The 26234-nt window shown below is 30.8% G+C and overlaps 3 protein-coding genes across 3 annotated transcripts; 1 reads left to right on the top strand and 2 right to left on the bottom strand.

Moving 5' to 3' along the window:
- Positions 1 to 5243: 5243 nt before the first annotated feature.
- On the bottom strand, positions 5244 to 9220 carry LOC118033746 (DET1- and DDB1-associated protein 1). The gene is made up of 4 exons (XM_035038844.2): positions 8984 to 9220; positions 6578 to 6638; positions 5639 to 5700; positions 5244 to 5535 (listed from the first exon to the last, which is right to left on the bottom strand). The coding sequence occupies exons 1-4, from the start codon at positions 9065 to 9067 to the stop codon at positions 5458 to 5460; spliced, it is 285 nt and encodes a 94-aa protein (XP_034894735.1). The 5' UTR covers positions 9068 to 9220; the 3' UTR covers positions 5244 to 5457.
- A 5738-nt stretch (positions 9221 to 14958) lies between these two features.
- Positions 14959 to 17382, bottom strand: LOC118033747 (meiotic recombination protein SPO11-2). Its single transcript, XM_035038845.2, has 11 exons — positions 17231 to 17382; positions 17060 to 17143; positions 16825 to 16957; positions 16602 to 16739; positions 16436 to 16524; positions 16214 to 16342; positions 16033 to 16127; positions 15907 to 15969; positions 15736 to 15812; positions 15514 to 15641; positions 14959 to 15328 (listed from the first exon to the last, which is right to left on the bottom strand). Exons 1-11 carry the CDS (start codon positions 17285 to 17287, stop codon positions 15194 to 15196), a joined length of 1128 nt encoding a protein of 375 aa, XP_034894736.1. The 5' UTR covers positions 17288 to 17382; the 3' UTR covers positions 14959 to 15193.
- A 6036-nt stretch (positions 17383 to 23418) lies between these two features.
- On the top strand, positions 23419 to 24941 carry LOC118033749 (probable WRKY transcription factor 29). The gene is made up of 3 exons (XM_035038846.2): positions 23419 to 23977; positions 24086 to 24199; positions 24416 to 24941. Exons 1-3 carry the CDS (start codon positions 23565 to 23567, stop codon positions 24864 to 24866), a joined length of 978 nt encoding a protein of 325 aa, XP_034894737.1. The 5' UTR covers positions 23419 to 23564; the 3' UTR covers positions 24867 to 24941.
- The last annotated feature ends 1293 nt before the right edge of the window (positions 24942 to 26234 follow it).

Raw genomic sequence — 26234 nt, 5'->3', positions numbered from 1 at the left:
GGTGTTGATGGTTTGGTGGTAGGATTTGGCAAGGTACAATGCTTGGTAAGCTGAAGGTACAAGCTCGTGAAATACGGGGAAAGGACAGAACGTAGTACGTTTAGTTTAGATGATGACTTGGTTTGCTCAAACAGAATCTCAATTAACAAATCCAAAACTTGATTTCTTGATAAAAACACGTGGCTAATAGGATTATTGATGTATCATTCTTTAAGAAGACATGTGCTAAGAAAATTGTCCGAAATTTATGTCCTATTTGTTTTTTTTTTTTATTTTAAAAATATTTTTTTATTTTTTTAAAAAAAAAAAATTAATATTTTTAAATTATTTTGATGCACTGATTTTAAAAATATTTTTTTAAAAATAAAAAAAAATTATTTTAATATATTTCTAAACAAAACACACTTTAAAAATCATAACCATATTAGATACATTTTTTAATTATCATATAAATCTTTGTAATTTAATTAAATATGAGTGTTTAAATTATATGCTTGAAGCATTTTTACTCCTTTAAGAAATTTCATATAAATATCACCATCAAGCAATCCACATAAGTAAGTTATTATAATATCCATATAAGATGCATATGAAATCTTTTTAAAAAATTACAAGGTAATTAAAAACGTAAATATAATTCATGCATGATTTTATAATTCAATTTTGACTCTATTTATTTAATTTTTAAAAGGGGGTTTAAATAAAACATTAAAATATCCGAGATTGATTTTGATTTAGGATGAGATTTATTAATTTGTAGAAATTAATAATTATAGTGTATATTTATTTTCATGATATTCAGTTGAGATAAACTATTCAGATAAATTATTCTTTCTAATTCTATATGCTGTGAGATTCCAGTGCATATGCGAGAGATACATACAGATAACACAAGAAAACCAAGCTGGCCTAGGTTGCAGACCAAGCTGGGTACAGTGCTCTGTGTAGCAGATGGGCACACGTGGCTTTCATTTTGTGTGCCTATTTAAATCATCACAGAAGAATCGAGTCTTCAATTTTCCCCTTTAACGAGATCATTTTGTTAATTAAAAGGAAAATACATGCCGGGTTTTATCCGGATTCCAGGTTAATTTATCACGTCAATCAAGTTTTATCGAGTTAAATGCAACTTTAATTTTTACTTGATTAAGGTTTTGAATTGATCAGATTCTAAGTCTAACTTGTTAATTTACTTGACCTTTGACTTTACCATGTACGAAATTTATCCGTCGCATGGCACAACAAAATCCAATAATGACCCCATGCATATATACAAGCCAACAATGTTAACCTTTTATATATTGTCACGGGTGCTTATGGTATTTGGATTTTTGTGTCTTTGACAGTAACTGTCTTTGTTGCTCGCGTTTAATCGCGGGATTAGATTATTTTTTTGAATGAAAAATAATATTTAGGTATTGAAAATAAATAAATAAAAATATAAAAAATTATTTATGATAAATATGTTAAGATGCTAATCAGAGTTAAGTTAACACGGGATATTTTATCTGATCCAGGATCTAAATTATGTAATTAGAATAATCAGATTAAAAATAAAAATAAATGCTTTTTAAAAAATATGTTAATTTTATTAAATTCATGACATGAGTTATTAAACTTGAAGCACTCAATCCAGAAAAATCACAAAGTTCAATTCCCATAAAATTAAATATTAAAAGATGAAAATGAAAATATTACTATTACCACCACCATTACCATTATTACCATTACTACTACCACCACCATCACAACTACTACAACAACTATGCATGTTACCACTACCATTATCACTACCACCACCACCACTACTATTTGTTGTACCAGCAGTAATAATGTTACCACCACAACCACTACAACAATTACTACTTTTATCATCACCACTAATTTTATTGTTGTTGTTGTTGTTATCACTATTATTATTACCATCATCATAATTATTATTATCATTACTAATTTAATTATTGTTGTTGTATTGTTATCATCATCATCATCATCATCATCGTCATCATCATCATCATTATTAATATTACAATAACCATTATTACAACAAAAAAAAGACAAAAGCAAAAAAAATAAGAAATTAAAAGTAGAATGACCAAATCAAAATACCTTATATATATAAATTAAAAACTAACGGTTAAATTGAAAAGAAATTAAACTTCAACAAAAAGAAAAATGACTAAAAAACAGCAATCAAAACTAAAAGGTCTGAATTTATTTTTTATATAAAAAAAAGCAATAAGGATCATAGTGTATTTAACAGGGTAGGAGAAAGAAATGAAGGGAAAAAAAAAAGATCACCAACAATTCACCGGTTATATTTAGTGTACATGTTTTGCCTGTAATAGAAGAGGAGATGAAGAGGAATCAACTGAGATGATGGAAGAGAATTTTTTACCATCGAAAATCGTCGCATATGTCACACAACGAGTGTAGCAGTTCCAACACGTTGGTGCTTGCTTTGCACGTGCTAACAGTTTTTCAATTAAAAAATTATTATTTTAAAAGGGAATTATGTTACCACCCTTAACCAAACTTACAATTAATAACAAAACCTAGGCTAAAAGACCCAAATACCCTTGACTACAATGAACTAAATGTCTTGCATCTAAGGGTACATGCGTAATTCTACTATGTATTAAAAATAAAAAATGCCTAAATACTCCTACCCAAGACCACTAATTATTATTTTTTTTTTTACTTTTAGGGGTATTTTGGTTATTTTACTCTTCACAAAACATTGAATAAATAGAAATAACCCCAAACAAATCAGTAATGACTAATTCACCTCATGAAAATACCAAAATAACCCAATCCAAAGGCATGCACTTTTTTACAGGAAGGATAAAATGGTCATTATACTATAGTGGTAAAAAGTAAAATGTGAGAGGGGCTATGGTGAATCCTTCTTCTATTTTAGTTGTTTGTTAATTTTAAACATGGCCAAGCTCACTAAAAAAAATTTGTTCTTTGCATGTTTTTTTTAGCATTGTTTTAGTATTTTTACATACCAAGAAAAAAATAATTATTCTTGTATATTTAAGTATTTTTTCATCTTTATAAAAATAAATAAATACAAAAATATTTTTTGCATGTATTTTTGTACTTTGTAACAAGTTTATAAAGTCCATTAGGACTTGACCTAAATTAAAAAAGTCAATTGGGTTACCATACTAAAATTTTCAAAAAAAAATAAAATAAAACTATCAATCTTGTCTTTCTAAATAATAAAAAAAAAAATTGTCATTTATGTTTGAGGTAAATAGACTCATAATGAACCATCACTTGAACATTTAAAAATAATAACATGATTGCACTTGAGGTCTTGGCCTAGTGGTAGAAGGGGCTTGTTCCCTTCCTCTATACTAGGGTTCAAACCTCACTATGCACGCCTGTCATCCCCGCGGTGCCTTACATACTCACTGAGTTTGCAGGATGTTCAGTGGTCCGTGGGATTAGTCGTGGTGTGCGTAAGCTGGCCCGGACACCCATGTAAATCAATAATAATAATAATAATAATAATAATAATAATAATAATAACATGATTCCTGAATTTTTAACAAAAATAAAAAGTTTTAAATAAGTTTTTTAATATGTATTTATTGATATCATAGTCGAGAAATACCAACGTAGATCAATATCCACCAATACTGAAATTAAGAATATCATCTATAATATTCATTAATCCAGTAATGCTGAATATTTATATTTATCAATGTCAGAATTGAGAATACTTTTAGCATTCAGTAATGTCAGATATTATACTTTTTCTTTATGTAATACTTACTAACACTAGAGTTAAAAGTATTTTTAGTTGAATATTCACTAACACGAGATTTGAGAATACTATAAGCAAACCATTAATAGCATAACACAACATACCCTTAGTAATTTAGGACAAAACTAGCAATAAAACCTATCTTAGGTGGAATGTTTTAGGGATGACAATATCTTCTTTTTAGCATAATTAGTCTCATCTTATAAAATCTATGTTGACCAATTAAAGTTTCTAGTAACTATAATATTAGACGATAACTCATCAAGCATGATCTTTCTCCACTCAAAACAAAATGTCAATATATATATATATATATATATATTCTTTATTTTATTTTTATATTAAGGTTATTGCAATATCTAGTAGTGATTAGTATGATGATCTAATATTACTCGGGGCTTCAATCTTTATATTCTTTGTAGGTTTTATATTGACCTTTTAAGGATGATCACCAAGTATGCAAGAGACCCTCCAAAACTAGGTAACATATCTTTTGATGCATGTGATGCATGTAATGGCTAGAACATACCTTTAAGTTATGCCCTGTGTAACATATTGATTTTTCAACCTGATCATATCATGTTACATCATTCCCCGTATAGTTTTTTTTCTCTTCTAAAAAACACATCAATCTAGCGTGTTCGAAGCCTTCCGGGGCATATTCTCATGCCACTCTACCATTATTCTGTAGAGGAAAAAAAAATGCACGGGCTTTATTCCTTTTTCCTAAGAACATCCATCTTCACCGACCATTACAGTTTCATCCTACAAAAGGAGATCTATTTCGGACTCAATCAGTTTTTATTTTTTATTTTTATGGAAACAATAATCAAGTCACATTCTGTTCAAAAGATACGGAAATAATATCAAATCCATACCCTAATTTAATACACTAATTTTTATATACAAGGGAATATAATACACAAAATTGATTTGGTCCAACAAAACCTGTTGAGCCATCCAAACCACGGTACCATGGAAGAAAATCTTATACGACAATTCCTTCTCTTAACTTTTAGTTCTTTTTCTCATTTTGGTAGCTACCGATATGAATGATCTTTCTTGGGATTGACGGCTTCGATTGTCCATTTTCTATGAATATGAACTAGAGAGAGCCTTGGCTTGAATAACATAAACTCGGCTCTTTCTGAAAAACGCTGACCCTCCAAGAAATCGTGTCCATATCTATAAAGGATTCAAATCTAGCAAGCTAGGCAACCAGTTATAGAGCAACATGTTACAAGCTAGAAATACTTGGAAGGCAGAAACACCGCCACTGGGGCAGGCGGAAATAGCACCACCATAATGAAATGTTTGGTCAACGCATGTTCAAGTGAAGTCGAGCATGGCTTGAGCTTAGGTAGCAAATTCAAACAATTCAAATGCATTAATTCCACTTGTGAGTTTAGTATGGATTGGAATCAATATCAAAGTCTATCCATATGGTCAAAAAAATTAGCCAGGATAAAAAGAAAAGCATAACTAATGATCTCACTCGGTGGTCATATGATGACCCGGTGAATCTGTCGTTTGTACACAACTCTACTTGCATTGCTCAACAGTTTAGAACAATAAGCAAGCCCTGCTCAGTCAACCAATTGGCACACTGGGCAGTGATGTGGTTTGTATTTACAATGAGAGTCGACATGCCAGACTATTAAGTAACATACGAAAGCTTATTATGACGTAGAAGCCCTAGCCTGCTTGCATCCATGCTCTGGCATTAGATGTTCAGAGGCAGCTCTCTTTTGTCTCAACTGCAACAAGAACGGGAATGACAAGCTAAAATAAGTATGCGTCCAATGGGTGCACAAATAGAAGGGAAAGATCAAATATGTGAAAACATTTTAATTTACCAACCTTCTCTTCAGCTCGCTCATAGAAATTTCGCAGCAGAATATTTTTTGCTTCAGTAGTTATCACTGCCAAAGGAGTTTAAGCCAGATTAACCGCAGATTACGAAATCACCTTCGGATAAAATGAACAAAAAACTAAATTACAATAACAAAATGCAGGAAGTTCAGCTGATCAAACTTGCATAAGCATGTCATAATCAATTGCACATCATCCCAAGCTTTTCAGAATGTCCATGCAATATCCATGATGATACAAAAGAAGGCATATGGAAATTCTACGCCATCCCAAGTGGTTAATCATGGTCAAAGACCAACTCATGGAGCAAGAGGCATGCAGATTAGAGATAGTGAAACTGCTCCATCCAGCACTGAAACATGTAAAATTCAACATCGATTGCAGAAAACCCCCATGACTTCAGGCCAGATGCTTTGTCACTCACATCCAAAGTAAACTAAAGCTCCTTGTTGTTTTATTACGATGTTATAATGAGATTGCACCGGTTTTTATCCAGAATGTCGTATTGATTTCTCCCAACTTCATGCACACCATGGACTTTGAAAGGGTGGCCCCAAGCCTTTCCAAGAATCTATGCTGGTTTTGCTCATGCATGATTGTTGGATTCAATCTCCCCATCTTTTATATTCTACATTTTTGCCTTTCAAGAATCTTTCTCAATGAGGTCACAAAATATTAATATCTTGATCAAAGAGCAAAACGCTAGCATCTAAGCTCAACAAACATTTACATTCATAACAAGAGAGACACTACGATAACATGCACCTTTGAATAACATGTCCAGATAAAGATGTAAAATTTGGCAGCCATATTAAAAGGTCATCCCATGTCTTAGAAAACAAAATATGCCAAGTATTCCCTATCTTCACCCAAAAGGAAAATTTGGGGAGTAGAAACTGCAAGCAGATAGAAAGTTTTGTTCCTTACCTTGATCAGGTGGGGGAAGAGTCCGGCTATGAGTAGGATGGTAGGTGGCAGGAGTCATTTTCTATTACAAAAAAAGAAATTAGCTATGATAATGAGAAGAGATTATCCTTTCTCAGACTCGGTAATATTATTGTGAATGAGGTGAAACAATTTTTTTTTTCCTTAAAATTGACAAACATGGTTGTGCTTTAAGTTGGTAAACTAGGTTATTTACTTAAAAGTCTCAAACTATTTAAGATTCATCTGCATACCAGAATACATACATGATAAACCATATATCATTTCAATCAAGAGATGGTAACATGATTAGTCAAATAACCCTGTCAGACACACTTTGGAGCTGGAAGGTAGATCATTGTAGCATGAAATTGAAATAAACCTATACACAAGGTTATGGATGTCTAAAAGAATGAATTGTCTTAATTAAGTGCTATTGGATATCTGAACAGGTCCCAGGATTCAGAAATTTCCAAATTTCTATGCAGAGTTCATGCCAACCCCAGATAAGCAGTCATTGATAGACAGCATAGTGATAATCTTGTATATAATTATCAAACAATTTTGCATGAGTATCAGCTGTAAATTACTGAACAAGATATTAACCATAAACAGACACGTGCACAAGAAGTAGACATTATGGAATCAGATTTTCAGGTATGTATTGCATTATTGTTGCCAGGTGGAAGTACTATTGTATTCCTACATTTTTTCTTTATTATGTCAGCTCTACTCTGCTGGACTCTGATGTTTATTCTAAGAAATCTCCCAAGGAATCCTCTCCCTATTTTGGCAACAAAACAGTTTTTTTAACCTTGGCCAAAGAAGCTACAAAACAAGTCCTTTAATGTTTCAGAAAAGTGACTGGCATATAAGATGATCCACATTTAGAAAGGGAAGTTTATAAATTATCTCAAAGAAAGAGGATATGTAATCTGGCTGACTAGGATATACAAAGAAAGAGTGTTTTGAGATCCTTCTTTTTAATTTGATCTCCGCTTTTCTTCTTCAGCTAAAGCTATGAACTATTAAGTTTCCACATGTTCCCCCTTAAAATTAGATTTTGATAATGCAGTCACTGTTCTTCCATAGACTGCTAAACCTTCAGAACAGAGTTAATTTATCTTTCCTGATTTTATGGTCTCTTCAATATTTCTTGGTGATTCTATCTCCATCAATTACTGGTCACAAGAAATTTATGACAACAGTTTCTCTTGGCATCTCAATCAAGATTTTGGCCTTCTAGCCTACATAAGACCATGAGCTATCTCAACTAAATTGAAATGTATTCTTCTTTAAAAAAATAAAAAAAATCACAACGATCGAGACAAATCTAGTAAAACATGAAATGTAAGCTATCAGGACTTTGCTATAAGAAATATTGAGGCAATGTACATACTCATTTCTGATGATGATTAAATATGTCATAAAAATTAAAGAACTCTAGGAAACCATGCAGTTGTTTTATTTTTAATAGGCAGCTAAAGTTTATCCAGGTAAGCACATAGATGCTGCTCCACTTCAGGACTTCAGGAGTGTATTTTATCATTTGCTTGATTTTAAAAACCAATATGCAAAGAACATCTAAAGCCAGATATGATTTGAAAATTATTTTCAGGAAACTCACATTATAATGCTATGACACAAATGCTGTCCATTAATATTTGGCATTAGATATGTTCATGATGCATCAAGTACAACCCCGTTCAGGTAATCCTGAATCTAAATGAAACTTGGCAAGCGATGTAAATCCTTTTATGGCATTCCATCTCACAGCCAGTAATTGTACAAACTTCGACATGTGAAGATCCATTTAAAGCACAGCTTCATTAGAATTATTATACTAGATTCGTTCCCAGCTCATCATCCCACAAACAACATGCCCCACAATTTATATGGAAAACTAAGCTAAAACACGAAGAAACAGGATTATGATGCTACATTTCTTTTAACTGACCCCTAAGTTTTTTCCCTTACCATCTACAACACAAATCTAGACATCCACATGTCTAAACACATGAATTCTACTCACAACTCCAGAGACTTGAACTAACTGCAACCTACTAGCATTAGAACCCTAGCAATTCAATGACTTTCTCATTAAAATCCTTAAAAACTCCTAATCACACACCCCATTAACATATCTGGGTACACCCAGAAATTCAGTCAAAAGTGGGAATATAATGTTCATCTACCTTATCTTCACCTACTTGGAATCAGTTCTTTCAAAAGTATAATCACACAGTACAAAGAAAAAAAAAACCCAGACAGTAAATTAAGTCTAAACTTCACAGATCATTAAAAAAATTAGAAATTTACTTGATGATCGTGAAAGTTAAGCAAGAAAGATATAAAATCTGTGTTTGGTTAACCGATAGTTAGTAATAAGAACAAATATAATATACTTACAGAAGGATTAGAAGGATCAGAAGGTCGAAGTTGGCTAAAGTTATGAGGGTCAAATGAAGGCCAGTCACCAAGCAAAGACCCCATTAGAATGCGAGATAGAGAGATTAAGAGAGACAACAATGGTCTGATTCTAGAACCAACCTCCGCAGGTTGGCATGACAAATTTCCTAGTCTTTATAAGTCCATAAATAGAGAGAAAAGTGGCTAATTGGGCTCTTTAAGTTGAGACTTCTTTTTGTCCCACACATACCAGCTCGTGCGGGGAATCAATCACTCCTATCCTCCGTCGTAGGGTTGGAACTATTTAAGTTGGAACTAAATAGATCGATATGTAAAAATAATTAGGAATAATCTTATCATTAATATTTTTTAAAATTTTTGTTTTCATCTTTTAACTAATATTACTTTGGGTAAAATACAAGTTTACATCGTGTAGTTTAGTTTTTTTTTTTTTTTTTTCATTTTACCTTCATGTTTTCAAATAATTTATAAGTTACATAGCTTTACATCCAAAAAAAAATTAACTATAATTTTGGAATTATTTATAAAATTTTTATTATATTTCAATTAATAACTAAAAAGTCATTATACTAAATATTGTAAATTTGTCATCAAATTAAAAAAACAAAAAAAAAAAACACTCTAGCCACCACTCTATTAAAATGTTGTTATTTGGTGTGAAATGGCAGCACATATGTATTAGCCTTGAAGAGGTTGGAATCATCCATATTAAAGATATTTACTAACCACCATTTTGGTCCAAGTTTGTTGCAAGGTAGAAGTCCAATAAAATTACAACCAAAGGTGATGAAAAATGTGATGCAAGTTGGAATTAAACCTGAGTGACTGTTTGGTAAACTCTAAACTCAGGTAACTTGACAAAACTTGAATAAAAACCAATTTTTTTTAACATTTTTTTTATAATTTTTAATAAACCCTAAAATATAAAATTAATTTATGAATACTTGGCCTCATATTTATTTTTTATAACCTACATCCACATGAATTATTTCTTAATTTTTTAATATAGAATAATTATACTACACTTCATACCTTATATTTTTTTATCGACTACGTTCACATAAATTGTTTTTTAACATTTCGATGTAAGGTAACTATGCTACACTTCATGCCTCATATTTTTTTTTATATCCCACTTCCACATAAATTGTTTTTTAACTTTTTGTTATGGGATAATTATATTATACTGCATGCCTTATATTTTTTTATAGCCTACATCCACATGAATCGTTTATTAACTTTTTGATTTAGGATAACCATACTACGCTTCATGCCTCATATGTTTTTTATAGCCTGCATCCATATGAATTGTTTCTTAACTTTTCGATGTGAGATAATAATATATAAGCTACATCCACATGAATAGTTTCTTAACTTTTTGATATAAGATAACTATATTACACTCCATACCTCATATTGTTTTATAGCCTACATCCATGTGAACTAATTTTAAAGTTTTTGATATGGGATAACTATATATAACTTACATTAACATGGATTATTTTTTAATTTTTTGATATCAGATAACTATATTATATTCCATACCTCATATTTTTTTTATAGCCTAAAGATAGTTGGCAACTACCATTTTGGTCCAAGCTTGCTACAAGGTTAAAGTCTAAGAAAGTCACATATATAGGTGTTGGAATAAGATGGAATACTGGTCATTTTAGCCTATAAATATAGCCAAACAAAAAGAGTAAACGTAAAAGCAAGAAGATAAGAAAATGAAAGTGTGTGAGATACCTCAAAGGAAAAAAACAAAGGTTGTAATTGAAACACTGCTATAAGAGAAAACTATGAGACAAATCAATTGAGAGTGGGAGTAAAGAGTCTTTCTCCTCCTTCATTGCTGTATAATTTATGTTTTCTCTCCACTAATAAGATTGGTTACTCCGTAGATGTAAAAGATTTTACAAACCACATAAAATAATATGTTCCGCCTCTAACATGAAAAGATTAGAGCAATCATGGACTTACCCTTTTTTCTATCTTCTATAGTTGTTTTTAATATTTTAAGGTGAGATCCATGGCTTCTAACCTCTAATAATAAAAGAGGAACTAAGTGTCAAAGAACCATCTCAACCCAATAGTTTAAGTTGTTAGATAAGATTCCAAGATATGATTTATATTGTTCACTAATGCACTCCCTCAAGTGAAAGCCTTTTAGGCTTGAAACTTGCACAAACTCACATTACTTTTAGATTAATTTTTATCAAATAAATAGAGATGGTGAGATTCGAACTTGTGACCGCTTGGTCATCAAAGCTTTGATACCATATCAAAGAACTATCTCAACCTAATAGCTTAAGTTATTAGGTAAAGTTCCAAGATATGATTTATATTGTTTTCTAACACCAAGATCCTTATCAAAAAGAGTTTATTGACCAAGATTTTACTATAAAAAAAGTTTTTTAAAAATAGTTTATTAAGCAAAACTTTGTCAAAAAATATTTACTGACCAAGTTTTTCAATAAAAAAATCCAAATTTTTCTGGTTTAAAGTTCATGATGATAAAAACCCAAATTCCATTAAAGTCACTAGAATCCAATTAAAAAACTTAATTTCAGCGAGTTTTCACTTTTTGATAAGCCATAAAAAAGATTGAGTGCTCTAATATTATTTTTCCCTACTTTCTGCAACCACTTTAATAAAAGTTTGTGCTTTTTTTCTATCTATGAAACCCTTGTTAATTATCACATATCAAATTGAATTGTCATTAATCCAATTTGAATTTCCACTCCTAAAAAAACTTATAAAATTGTGTGTGTGAGAAGACCTAATGATGATTGAATTTCTAATTTTTTTCTAACTCTTCGTACCACAAGATCAAAAGAAAAAAATTAACTTAAAAACACTTAAAAAGTGATTAAGCAAACTTTAAAAAAGTAAACAATAAAAGATTTCCAAGGGAATTAACCCCAAAAACCTTGATGATCTTAACCTAGAAATGAATTTAATTAAAACACAAAAAACCCATTTCCAATTGGCATAAAAGGAAGAAATTTATACCAAAATTAAGATTTTTACTTTTTGGTTTTATTTGTCAACAAAAAGTGGGTTTTATCGAGATTCATCAAATTTATGTTTAGTATAACCTACCATTTTATACACAAATACAAAATTAAAAAATTAAACTAAAATAATCTATTTTCTTAAATCTTCCCCTAGCCCTAGCCCTAACCTTAATTATTTTTCTAATCATCAAAAACAAGATTTCATTGATTAGTCAAATGATGAGAATGAGGTTAAAGATAACAATGTTGATGATGCACAAAATCAATTGGGATTGGGAAAAGTCACTTCTTATTATTATTTTTTCTAACTAATTTTATTTTGTTGCCAATGTTTTTCCTAATAACATATTATGTATATAGAAACAAATAAAATTTAATTAATTAAGTGAGAGAGAAAAGAAGTCATAGTTTTGAGAGAGGAAAATAGTTTGAGAAATTTAATGGATGACATGTCACACATATTATTTGACTAATATTATATATGAGGATAAATTTATCTTTTTATTTAAATTTAAAATTTATATTACCTCACAATGAAAAAATTTCTAGAAGGATGAAGGCAAAATAAAAAACTAAACTACATGATAAACAATATTAGTTTTCATGTACTAAAACCAAGTTCTTTCTTAAGGTCGTTTGTTTTGCATAAAATATTTTACAAGAAAATATTTTATAAGTTTGCCATGTTTGTTTTTGGAAAATACTTTTATGTGTTTGTTTCTCATAAAATATTTTACAAGAAAATTGGTTAATGAAAAATATTTTATAGCCAACCTTTAAACTTATCTCATTAGCTAAAAGACATTTTATGCTCATAAAATTTCATAAAATATTTTATAAATAGTAATTCATTTATAATATCATCCAATTATTTTAACCATCACCACCATCTCGATGTCGTCACCACCACCTCCTCTTTCACGACCACCTCCACTAACACTGTCATCTCACTATCACCACCTCATTTTTCATCACCACAACGATCATTTCCTTCTTCTCAACCAATATTGAAAAATATTTTATATATAAAATATTTTACGCAAAACAATCATACCCTTATCTAGATTTTAAGTAAATGATAGATTAATATATTTACTAGTGATGTATACCCAAGATAGAGTTGGATGTTGAAAACATGATATAAGAAAACAAGAATAGTTACATGCTTAATACAAAAAAAGATATATTTAAAAACTTATATTCCAATCATGTTGATTTTAAGGACATAGTTTTGGTTATGATAGTCTGTGAAGATTGTTTTGAGATATATTGGAAGATATATTCATATGCTCATGTTCTTGTTTTGGTCAAGTGCTTGGTTTTCCTGTATATATGGTTTATTTTTCTTTTGATTTGGTTTGTTTAGTGTTTGGTTTGATCTTTTTTGGATAATGATTCATTAGGCATCCATCAATTTTTTTGACATCCTTCCTTTTTTTCAATTATGCTTTTTTAGGTTCATATGTGCTATGCTATTTTCCCTTTTGCATTTTTAAAAGATACGTGGTGTTTGTTCTTGTGGTCATGTATGCACGTGATAATTTGTTTGGCTGGATTTAGGAGCATTCATTGCTTGGTTTCTTTCACGCATGTTTAGCCTTTTCGCTCAAGCTAGATTGGGTACTTCGTTTTATTTGGTCTAGGCTTAGTTCTATATATTTGAATAACATGATGTTTGAGCTCTTTTTCCGGGCTTAATTAGTGGTATCCATCTATTTGCAGGTTTGGTGAGTCACGACAATGTGAAACCTAAGTCATTTTAATATATTATCATCTTAATTTTTTTTATTTTTAAATATCATCCTGGTTTTTTAAGTTGGATCACATTTTTACCATCGTTAATATTAACTTTGGACCCATCAAGTAAATTAGATCAAATAAGAACAACTCTCATACAGATTAATTCTAAAATTAGACTAGCTAAAGAGTCAGGTCAAGAGGTTTTAAAGATGATTTGCTACGTCAAGTTTAATAACAATGTCAAATAATTTTTTTTTTAATTTTTTTTCCAAATTTTTTCTTTTGGTTGAATCTTTTTTTTTATTTTGTTTTTCGATTTCATCCTAAAAAGTTTTGATTGGTTTTAAATTGATGTTCATAATTTATTTTAGTTTGCTTTTTATGAAGTTATCACGGTCTCAAACAAACATTTTAACCTTTGGTTTATACTTAATTTTACGAGCATCTATTCTGGTTATCATATTATTAGGTAAAAAATAGTTTTCTTTTTTTGAAAAAAAAACATAGTTGTTAAATTCAATAAAATCTACAATTCAAGTCACGGGTTTAGCGAGTTAAACCATGAAGCCCGATTCAATCTAATATATCATTATCTCTATATTAAAAAAATATTATCTTGATATTATTTTAAGAATCAAACCATATTTTTTTACCGATCGTTTGAGTTGTTTTAGAATCAATCAAATTAGTTGAGTTATATAAGAATAATTTTTACATAAGTTTATTTTAAATTTAGATTAAATAAAGAGTTGAGTTAGAAAACTTTAAGATTAATCCATTAAATCAAGATTAATAATAATACCATATAGCTTCTTGCAGTGTATAATTTTTATTTGATATTTAAATTTTTTTTATCCATCCCACGTCTTCATAGCGCGGTAGATAAGCTGTATTAATTTTACTGTAAATAGCGTATTGATGTGTTAGTTTTAAACATAATTTTCTAGAGGCTTCCTTATTTTTCGCTGTTCTTGTGTGTTCAGCTAGTATGACTGATGGCATAGTCATCACCTCCATGTTTTAGCCTTTGAGAATGTGGGATGTTTGGATCTGGGATCAGATAACTACAGCTGTTAACTAATCTTCCAATGTCAGTGGTGAACGGTGTCTGCTTGCTTTATTTTATATTAGAGCAAGGTGGAGAGTTTTGTCATAACACAATAAAAGCTGAGATTTGTGATAGGCTTCTTGAGATAGTTGATCAGCTATGTAATTTGAATTTTCAGACCCTCCACGCTTGGTTCATGTCTAAGTTTGTTTCCTTGCCTGATTACAGTTTACAAGGTAATTACATGTGTAAACGATATACTACTGGTTTAGCTCTTGGCAAAAGAGTTTGGATCATGACTCTCAGCGAAGAATTTCTTGTTCTTCAATGGCATATAACTGCTACATGGAGCTCTGTATTTGTTGGCTTGTGATTCTGTTACTGTTAAATGTAGTTAGCTTGCACGATTTTCTTAGCTATGTACTTCCCCAGATAATCGTATCCATGGAAGTATAAAGCTTCGATTTCTGCTCTTTTGCCACTCTGAACCATCAATGCCAATTCTTCTCTATGTTTCTCCTGTCAAATGTAATCGACTTGGTAAAGGTGCTGGTAATGTTAAAAAGTGAAGGTGCAGTTTTGTTGTTCTACTGTTTCTTTTTATTCTCCTTAACTAATCTGTTGGCAGAGAGAGTGTGGGGCACCTCCTCACCAGAGCTAAGATCTTGAGAAATTGAAAGAGGGTAATATGCTTGCTAGCATACCTGCAAAGTTTCTGAGGACATCAAACTTTTAGCAATCTGCAAGTCTCTTGGCTTCAGTGAGACTAAAGATTCTTCAGGTATTAGCTGAAGATCGTCCCCTCGCAGTCCCAGCCACTTCACATTGCATGCTTCAGAAAGGAAGAACCCCAATTAGTATTTGTTGTCATTTCGAGACAAGGGGACGTAATAGATAACAATCAAAATGACAACGCAAAAACTTACCATATCTGTAAGCCTCGAGACCCATTCCTATGCTTCCGAACTTGAAGGTGCATAGTATAGCTAATCCAGCTGGATTCCTTGTAAAGGTGAATCCAGGAATAATGTATAAGAGCTCAAAACAGAAGGCAGAAGCACGCCCATTAGAGTTACAAGTATTAAGGTCATCCATACCAGTCAACCAGTGCCATAATTGGCAACTCAGGAAAAGTCCGGCTCATTCGGTGAAGAAGAAACCTATAAGGCATTTAACATTGTGATAATAATTAAAGCATAAAAACAAAAGAACATCAATTTTACCGTGTGGCTATATCTGGGTATCCTTTGGCTGTAATGAGAATGCTTGGAATGTGATTGAATACGCGATCCTCAGCCAATCGATGGAATATTGCATGCTGCACAAATCCACGAGTGTCACTTACTGCCTGGAAACTGGAAACCCAGAAGAAATTTGATAAAAAGGACCAAAATAAACAAATACCTTCTCCACAATAATGATGTACCGGGCATCTGTCTTCATAACCAATCTGTCCAATAAATCCAAGTCTCCAGAAATTGCATACCCAGAAGATCCACATTCAGAACAGTCCACCACCTCTTTGTCTGGCTCCTATCACATAAAACCAAGAAACCAAAGAGCATGAAGAGACTTGTTGACATTTGCTTCATAATCTGCAAAACAAAACAGAATTCAACTATTTGCCTGCAACAACAAACGGCCAGCAACAATTCCTCTACTGGATGCCATGATTCCAAGACTATAACGACTGCACCGAAGTAAACCTACAACGTCTGTGACACACAAATTTAACACCATTCTCTCAATTGAGAAAAAACCAATGCGCAAAAAATAAATAAATTAAACAGACCTTGGATTGTCCGATTAACCTGCAATTGAGACGAGAAACAATCCGGCGAAACACAAAGCAGCTTATAAAACAGCTCACGCTGCGTTACCCGCTTTTCTTGTGACAAAATCTTAAAGCACATCTCCATCACCTTCCACACTGCATTATTAGCCCAAACAAAGCGAGATTTTAATTAAAAAAAAAAAATGAAAGAAATTAGCTGCAGTAATTTTGGTTTAGTTACCTCTAATAAATGCTTTAGCTGCATTTGCTCTCATTAAAGTCCTTTTACAAAATGAACGGGAGAGGAAAATCCACGTATCATCATCCGTCAACAGTCCTTGACTTACTCGCCTATTACTCGATTTTCTATTTATCTTTCCCATCCATATCAAACAAAATCAAGTTAGCATATCTGAAACACAAAAAATTTCCAATTATTTAACCCAATTCGAATAAATTTTGCTTAATTATTATACCAGAAGGAGGTCTGATATTGCCGGATCAGTACAAGTCAATATCTTGAGAAAATTGAGCACCGCTACTTCGATTCTCGCTCGAACCTTATCCAAACCAAAAAGTTAAGAAAAGAAAGAAAGAATCACAGCTTTTTTTTTTATTATTATTGATTGGTTGAGGGTAATTATTACCTCAGGAGGAGGGAGGATATCGGCGTAACATATTTCTCGATCGGCGAAGAATCTCATTGGCGACGATTTGCAGAGATCTTCCCTTTATTCCCCTGAATTTGAACAAGAGAATATGATTAAAAAATAATTGAAGGGGCAAGAAAGGGTAAAACAAGTGAACGCGCGCCATTTGTGATTTGAATTTTAAGAAGCTTCCAGCCCATATATGAATCCGGGCATAGTTAATGGGCTATACGTAGTCAATTAATGGGCTTTCTTTTGAATTCACAGCCGCCGTTTTATTATTTATTGTGGGTCTTCCAAAATTCACCGAAAGCACGGCCGCAAATTGAATAAAAATTCCATAATTAATGACGCTCTTTTCAAAACTTTTTTTTTTCTTATGGAAATTAAATGGATATTTTTAAAAATTTAATAATTTTAAATTCAAAATAAATAAATAAATAAATATTTCAATTATTTTCTTATGATTGTATGAAGAAATAAAAAATAATTAATAGAAGTAAATAATATAAAAACAAAACTTAAAATAATATTAAAATATATGTTTTGTTTTCATTGAATATTTATGCATAATTTTTTTAAAACCAGTACATATTAGTTCCATTTATAATTATATAAAAAAATATTAAAATAAAAAAATTAAATATTATTAAAAAGTTATTGAATAATTTAATTTTTAAAAAATATTATTGTAATTGATTATTTAAATATGATTTTTATTTCAAGATGTAAAAAAAAAAAAAGAGAAAGAGCCTAAAGAATGGCACCTCGGCTTGAAATGATGGCCCATGCATATTGGACAAGAAGACTAGTCCCATGCACTTAGGCTTAAAGCCTGGTCCATGTTTTTGAACTCAAAAACAAAAATTAAATAATTTTTTTACCAAAATAACATCACATTTTAAAAACATTAAGACATTAGGTGCTTTTACTGTAGACTTTACATTGTGAATTCTTAAATTAAGTTAAATTATTGTGGATTGGAGTAATGATTTTTTTATAATTTTCAATTTGATCTTTAAGATTTTTTTATTTATAATTAAGCTCTTCTGAGTCCAAATTATTGTTCAATTATCTTTTTTCTTTCTTTAGAAAAGGGCTTAATAGAAAAGATAGATAACCAAAATGAAAAAACGATTATAAATGTGTACGGATTGCTTTTGTGATTTATGTCATCTTTTATGTTTATTAGGTTGCTAACTTGGTTCTAAATGTTTTAGGAGTATTTATAGGGTGTTTTAAAACTTTAAATAAGTTGAAAATATATTTTTTGAGTTAAAAACCCATAAGTACACTTATTTTTCAGCCACCGTTGGGCTAGTAGATAATGCCTCGTTTACCTTGTCAGGCAACGTTTTGTAGGCCTATTTTTTAAAGCAAAATGTTCTAAATGACAAGTAATCTACCCTTTTAAACGAGAGAACAAAAAAAAAGCTCAGGCTCTCAGGTATGTGAGCTATTCTTTTCAAAGGAATGCATTGGGCTTTTTTTGCTCTATTTGGCTACTTTTTTTTTTCTTGGGTTACATATAGATTTATGAAAAAAATATTAAAATTATTTGAGTCCATGATCTGGATTGCAAGTGGTTAAGCCATAACATCCAAGTTATTATTTTTTTTAATGTATTTTTTATCCCTCATTTTTTTTTTAAAAAAAAAAAAAAAACAAAGATTTAACTTCACCCCCTCATTTTTTTTTTTTTAAAAAAAAAACAAAGATTTAACTTCACCCTTTGTTATTGATGATCTATTTTTTATTTAACTTAAAACTAAAAAAAAATGCAATTTTGTCCTTTGTTATCAATCATTTGCTTTTGTTATCTTAGTCTCACATGCCTATCATGGTCTTTTTTAAAAAAATATATATATATATATTTCATACAAAAAAATTACATGCGCTTTATTGCCATATAAATCTATTAAATAAAAAGTAATATCCAGGATAAAATATATATTGAATCAGATAGTGTGCATAAGTTGCATCGAGAATTTGGTTAGTTAACTCAAGTTCACTTGTTTTATTTTTTAATAAAACAAAATAAGTTGTTTTATTTTATCAATTTTATCCTTCAACTTTAAATTAATAAGATATTTAACTTTTCAGTTTGCTTTTTTCAAGGTTATCCTTGTAAATTTTTCATGTCAACCCTGGTTGACTCAAATTGATGTAATGTGTTTGTATCCTAATATTATATAAAAATATAATTTAATATGCAATTGATATTAGACGCTGGTTATTTTTTTTTTAAGAGACATATTAGTAATACCTATATTTTTTTGTGATTGAAAAAATAATTACTTTGACCCGTGGCATAGTGTAGGCCTAATAGGCCAATGGAACTCTAGAACCTTATTTTCACCCACAAAAGATATTTTAATGGAACTAGAAAATGAAAATCAAATCAACTCGAAAAATATTTTTGAGCTTTGATCTTTTTTTTGACATCATTAAAGGTATAAAACATTTCCATTGAGTTTCTATTTCAATATATGAGTTCGAATAAATAAAAAACAAAGTTATTGATAGCTAAAATTTGACCATTTGAGAGCTTTTTTCTATTTTTTTTTCTTCTCGTATAAAATTCAAGTACTAAAATGTAAAAAGTTAAAATTTTAGACTAAATAGTAATAACATAAAAAAATAAAGACCAAATATAATACAAGAATTGAAATTTGAGGGGGGAAATTAAATTTTCCAAGGCATTAGGGAAAAAGGCTCTATTTTTATTTAAATGCTAATTTTGATCCTTAAATTTTCAAATTTTTTAACAATAATCTAAGATTATATTTTATAAAATTAATATGTAATTCAATGTTAGAATATTTCATGATACATGGAATATGCAAGAATAAACAAATTGAAATAAATTTTAACACATGAAGCCGTTCTAACATAACTTCAAAAGAGTATATTGAAAAGAAATAAATTTCATTTAATGAATTGTAAAACAATACAAATTTCAGGAATTTTTTTAAAATAATTATTAATAATGAGATGAACAAGCTAATGTGAAATGATAGACAGTAATATACAGTAAAACACTCATTGTTTTTAGTATAAAGAATCTAATGTAAAGGAAATCTCAACACAAAATTAAGATTAAAATGATACTTCAATGTAGAATTATTTTTAGGCATAGTTTATTTTTGTGGTGTAAAAACGCTTTAGAAAAAAAAATTATTTATTTTAAATTAAGTTTTATGTATTCTAGATAATTTTAAAAATGAATTAAAAAATATATTATTTTAATAAATAAACGTGCTCTTGCACGCAATCAATTCAGAGTCATTACTTTTCTTAGGAAAATTTATTTTCCAATTGTTCAAAATGATGAATATACAATGATCAATATATAGATAGGCATGTAGGTAGCTCATAGCTACGAGGTCTTTGGTCAAATGTCGGTGGTGAATCACGAATTTTAATTTCGCTCCGTACAAATCTTGCCTACCATTTTATTCGAAAACTTTGGCCTGTGAATTTTTGTGTGCCGTTGAGTTTGAATTCATGGTTCACTCGGGGTGTGGTAATGATTGCCATGATTAATTCGGGCGATTAGCCTTAATGATAAGAGAGTTACACCATTTACTCGAATCATGTAGCAAATTTGATCACGAGTGAGATTTTTTATATCCCAATATATATTCTTACTATCGAACCAAAACAAAAAAAAACAAAAAGGCATCAAATTGGATTAACCAATATTCTTAAAATTGATACTCTCATCTCTCGAATTAATTTCCAATTCTGTTAAGATTGATACTCTCGAATTAATTTCCAATTGGATTAACCAATTATTTCTTAGTATCATGAATTATATTTCATGGGTTCCATGTATAGAGCAACTAGCACAAATCAATAAGTTTCGTAGCCAATATTGTCATGTGTGAATGATTTTGCTTGTAGAAAGATTCCTTGGCATGTCTCATAGGGACGAAGAATCTTAAACTCCAAAGAATTGACGAAATTCCAGCCAATAAGAAGTAAGGTCTTGGCTCATTTTCAAGCAATACACACCACCTTCAGCATACTAGGAAAAACAAAAGCTCTTTCCCAGCGTTAATGTTTGAATGCAAACCTAACAACTGACCCATCAAATTCCAGCATCCTTTCCTCTTCTGGTCATTTTCAATTCCATTAAAAAATAAAAAAAGGAAAAGCCCAGTTACTTCCACGCGCGCTTGAAAGTCGCTGCCAATCCGCGTCGCACAGCTCCTCCCAATTCACAACCAAGAGCTTTCAATCCTTTTCAATTTCTTGCCACGCTACGCGCCAGTTGCCTGGTATTCTTTATAGGCAAAAGAAGTAAAGGGCATATCCAAATAAATAAAAATGAAGGTGAAAGGTACAATTACGTCCCTCTCCTATTTATCTCACCAATATTACTCTCGGACTATGAAAATCATGTCAATCTCATCCTTCCATCACCAGGATGCTAATTTTCCATATTGAGTTACTAGTTTAGTTTTCTTCTTTTCTAACAGCCATTTTTAATTGTCTTGGCACCAACTTTTCTTTTAACATATAATGTCCTCTTAATGTATGGTGTTCAAATCGACTTTAAAGAATCTGTGATCATATAAATTGGAGGAGAGTAACCCTGGCTAAGTTGAAGTCTAATTGACGAAGAGGAGATTGAAACATCCAATTTTGATAACTTGATTTCAGAAGGTAACATTTGTGCAGGTAGTAGGAGATCAGGGACCTAATTGAATTCTATCTAATAGGTGGAGGGCGTGTTCGTAGTTCACCCAAAAACAAGAGACAATCGACGAATGGATCGACGAATGGGGACAAGAAGCATATTCTTATGCGTTGAGCTGATATCACGGCCTGCTACTGCCGTATAACCGCGTGATTGAAAACTTTCAAAATTTATTTTAGTTTTAAATTATTTTTTTATTGTGTTAATATTAAAGATAATATTTTTTTTAAAATATATTATTTTAATATATTTCTAAATAAAAAATATTTTTTAAAAACAATTTCTACTGTATTCTTGGACATGCTTTAAATATACCCAAAATCTAATTTCTTGAGCTTCCCTAAAATATACGTAATAAATACAAAGATCAAGCCTTGCTTGCTCTTCCATGACGATATTGCTTCACGTTGGATAGAATGTAATTACCTAGGTGCCCAAGATTTCCTTGCAACTTGCTTGCTGGCGCCTACCGCCGACTCTTTTCTCTCTCTTTGACCACCGATTGAACTTTTTTTTCTCGGAAAAAACATATTTGGCAAAACAGGGTACTTTAATTTGGAGGAACTTGCTTTGCCAGTGACTTGGCTAGTGAGAATGGCGAGAGTTTTTACTCGTTTTCTAGCTGCTAGAATGGAAATTATGGACACATGCATGCATTAGATTTTGTAAAAAGATCTACATATGCTAAAACTGAGATTTACAGATAATATAAAAATTATGAAATAACTAATTAAAAACAAGATTCCATTAGAAAAAAAAAAAAAAAAGGTTCCATTGCATTGAAATAAACTAAGAGTCCATTTGACGTGATTTTTTTATTAGGATTTTTATTTTTTAAATCATAATTTAATACCACAACTATTATATTATTAAATAGTTTCAAATGTGTTTGACTTGAAGATATGATGATTTTTTTAAAAAAAATATAATATTTTTTAAGTATAAATTACACCTTTAAAAACTAAAAAATATATTTTTTATTTTAAAAAATTATAAATTATCTCTCGTCCAAAGACACGATGCCGTAATATAGGTCCTTCGGCGTGCAGGGAGGGAGGGGACCGATTATGGCATTATTTAAGACTCGCCAGCACTGGCAAACGATCATGACGCTAGGTTTATCATTTATGAACATCTCTCTAGCAGCAGCAACTAAAGCAAATAACAGACCATTCACATTCAATTGTATATTTATTTATTTTTGTAGATCGTTTCATTAACAAGTTCCCAATAATTAAAAGAAAAGAAAGCCAACTTTTTATCTTTTTCCTTTACAGAAGCAATGATACGACGAATGAGTCTAAGCAAGTTGGGTATGTCCAATGGGAATGTACAAAATCCAAATTATTGGTCCGTATTTTGTTGTTTTACGTCTTTGACTTTGTAACAAAGTCAACTCGACGGAAATGCAATAACAGCAGCAAAAATCAAATCCAGCCTAGCTAAATGGAGAAGCACAAGACTTTCAAAGTATAGCAGTGCCTACTCTCCATTAATATGATACATAGACAGCCTGCCTGGAATCTATCCTTTCACTTGTTTTCATCTCTCAAATTTTATATCTATATCAACCACAAAATCTGCTCCTCTTTCTTTCCACGATCTCCTTTCTGTTTTAGCTGACAAATGTCGAGTGAATCTGTTCGCATGGAGGAAAGCTGGGATCTGCAAGCTGTGGTAAGGTCAGGATGCAGTGCTAATTATCAAGAGTTTGCCAACATCATGAACAACCCACCTTCGTTATTTGCTCCTCTGAGTTTTGATCAAAACGAGCTTTTAAATTCCCAAGAAACTTATGAAACCCCAACTGATCTTGATGAACTAGATGGCCTTTACAGGCCCTTCTACCCTGTGTTGCACCAAACCCTTAATTCCTCACAAAACAATATCCTTGGTACCTGTACCAACACCACATCCATGTCTGTTCGCAAAGAAGTAAAAGAGCGACAAAAGGTGCAGAAAAAGAAACCTCCTTCTGAACCTGCTACCTGTCCAAATAGTAGTATTGATGCCACTGGTGCAGCCAAATCAAAAAGGAGGTCAGTAAATTTGTGATTTTTCTTCCTTAATGTGTTCAGAATTCAATTCTTTTATCTTAGATGTCCTCGAACGATACTGATATTACTGAGAAATTGATGATTCAACAGGGAGAATCAGCACAAAAGAGTGGTTCAACATGTGAAAGAAGATGGCCTCTCTTCTGACATGTGGGCTTGGCGCAAGTATGGGCAGAAACCCATCAAGGGATCCCCATATCCAAGGTAAAGAAACCTCAATTTGTTTTTCTTTCTAAGTTTTCTGTTTCTGCGTGGCCAAGCAAGATTATACAATCGGAAAAATCCTATCATTTTCATACAAGCTACAACTTGGAGTACTGGCCTGGAAATGGTACAAATAATGATGCATGCACCAAGTTTGTTGAAGGTGTCCTTTGCATTTTTTGATGGTCCTTTGTTTGCTTGGTGAACAACAAACAGGAGTTACTATAGATGTAGCAGTCTAAAAGGATGTTTGGCAAGAAAACAGGTGGAAAGAAGCAGTACAGATCCATCAATATTTATCATAACCTACACAGCTGAGCACAGCCATGCCCACCCTACTCGAAGAAGCTCACTCGCTGGTAGCACCCGAATTAAGCGTGCTGCTATTCCTAAAGGAACCACTCCCAGCATTGAGCCCACCATGCCAACAATCAAAGACCAACGCTCGCCGAATTTCGATGGGCTTATCTCTCCAACAACGCCTTCAATGACTTCCATTGACGATGAATTTGTGCAAAACCTGAGTATTAAAAATGAGGAATTATTAGATCAAGGGCAGATTTTGGAAGAAAATGAAAGCACAGAAAATTTCGTTCCAGATATAGTATTCAGCGATGATTTATTTCCAACTTTAGAGGATTTGGAAGGGTTTCTTTTGGATCAATAATTTGCAGATGCAGTTCCCTGTTGATCATTTAATAACTCAATGGGAAGCTACACCAATGGAGCTCCAGTTTCTTTTCGTTTCCGTCTTTGTTTTTGTTGCAATTTCAGGTTTTTGCATATTCTGTCTTAAAACACAAGATTTCAAGAAATCATAGAAAGGTACAAAGTTGTATATGAGGAGATCACGTAGATTTTGGTTACTGTCATTTGGCATAATTAAAAAATAAAGATGAAGAAGAAATTGTGCTTGGTTGTGTCATATAAGATATAGTGAACACTTTTATATTTGATTTGATTTACGTGGGATATATAAAACAAAACAAAATATATAAAGATTGTGTGTTATCATGAAACTTGCAATGTTCATTTGGAATAATAAAATAGAGATGACACATGCTATGCCATGAGCCACACTGGATATTTTTTTGAACTAAAAAAAAAAGAGAATGTCCACATGCAATAAAATTTTTATTAAACTAAATTTCTAAGATAACTTAATGTTTTTTTTTTAATATTAAGATAATAATATATATTAAATTAATTTGGGTTTAGTGATTTAGATGATAAACTATAAATTATTTAATTTTTTTAGATTATTTTTTATTTAATTATAGAATATATGAGTCGGGTGATGTACTTAAATTAGTTTAATTGCTTTGTTTTTTTTAATTAAATGATAAAAAATAAACGCTCATATATTAAAGTTGTATCAATTAAATATTAATGTATTTGTTTGAAATTATTATCAATTCATAAATATCAAATCAAAACAAATTATATAATTGAATTCAAAACAAATAAAATATTAAATAAAAACAAATAAGAAAAATAAATAGCAGTTGACAAGAATCAAATGAAAAATAAATAACAAGAAAAATTATATAATTGAATTTAAAATAAATAAAATTAAAATAAAAACCAACAAGAAAAATAAATAGGTTGACAAGAATCAAATGAAAAATAAATAACAAATAAAAATAAAAAGTTCACATACGTGCGTCTACAAGCTATAGGCATAAAAAAAACTTAGGCACGTCAATTCAGGGAAGGTTATTTTCAACAATTTATTTTGTTACGAACAACTTGGATTTTTTTGAGAATTTTCTAATGCAAGTGGGGCTACAATTTCACTTAACCTTCCATCATCTGTCTAAACTGCGATGTTAAATGACATTAATTAATTAATTGGTTATATTTAATTTGAGTTGAATAAGCTTAATCAATTATATACGGACCTAACACCATGTTTAATTGGTTATATATATTTAATTGGTTATATTTTTCATGTTTTGACTGCTGACTCTGGCAGTTGAAATACGCAAGTGGATTGTTATTATTTTTTTTACAAGAGGAGAATTTAATTGATTGT

This window comes from Populus alba, chromosome 1 (genome assembly GCF_005239225.2).
Source record: "Populus alba chromosome 1, ASM523922v2, whole genome shotgun sequence".
Taxonomy (NCBI): Eukaryota; Viridiplantae; Streptophyta; class Magnoliopsida; order Malpighiales; family Salicaceae; genus Populus; species Populus alba.
This window is presented reverse-complemented; position numbering and strand designations above follow the sequence as displayed.

Coding starts and splice junctions, on each gene's coding strand:
- LOC118033746 (XM_035038844.2), bottom strand. CDS start 9,067: ATGGGGTCTTTGCTTGGTGACTGGCCTTCATTTGACCCTCATAACTTT. Junction 6,639..8,983: donor CTGATCCTTCTAATCCTTCT/GTAAGTATATTA, acceptor TTTTTGTAATAG/AAAATGACTCCTGCCACCTA. Junction 5,536..5,638: donor ATGAGCGAGCTGAAGAGAAG/GTTGGTAAATTA, acceptor TTCTTGTTGCAG/TTGAGACAAAAGAGAGCTGC.
- LOC118033747 (XM_035038845.2), bottom strand. CDS start 17,287: ATGAGATTCTTCGCCGATCGAGAAATATGTTACGCCGATATCCTCCCT. Junction 16,343..16,435: donor CTGGCCGTTTGTTGTTGCAG/GCAAATAGTTGA, acceptor TTTATGTGATAG/GAGCCAGACAAAGAGGTGGT. Junction 15,642..15,735: donor TCTCGAGGCTTACAGATATG/GTAAGTTTTTGC, acceptor TCCTTTCTGAAG/CATGCAATGTGAAGTGGCTG.
- LOC118033749 (XM_035038846.2), top strand. CDS start 23,565: ATGTCGAGTGAATCTGTTCGCATGGAGGAAAGCTGGGATCTGCAAGCT. Junction 23,978..24,085: donor GCAGCCAAATCAAAAAGGAG/GTCAGTAAATTT, acceptor ATGATTCAACAG/GGAGAATCAGCACAAAAGAG. Junction 24,200..24,415: donor AAGGGATCCCCATATCCAAG/GTAAAGAAACCT, acceptor AACAACAAACAG/GAGTTACTATAGATGTAGCA.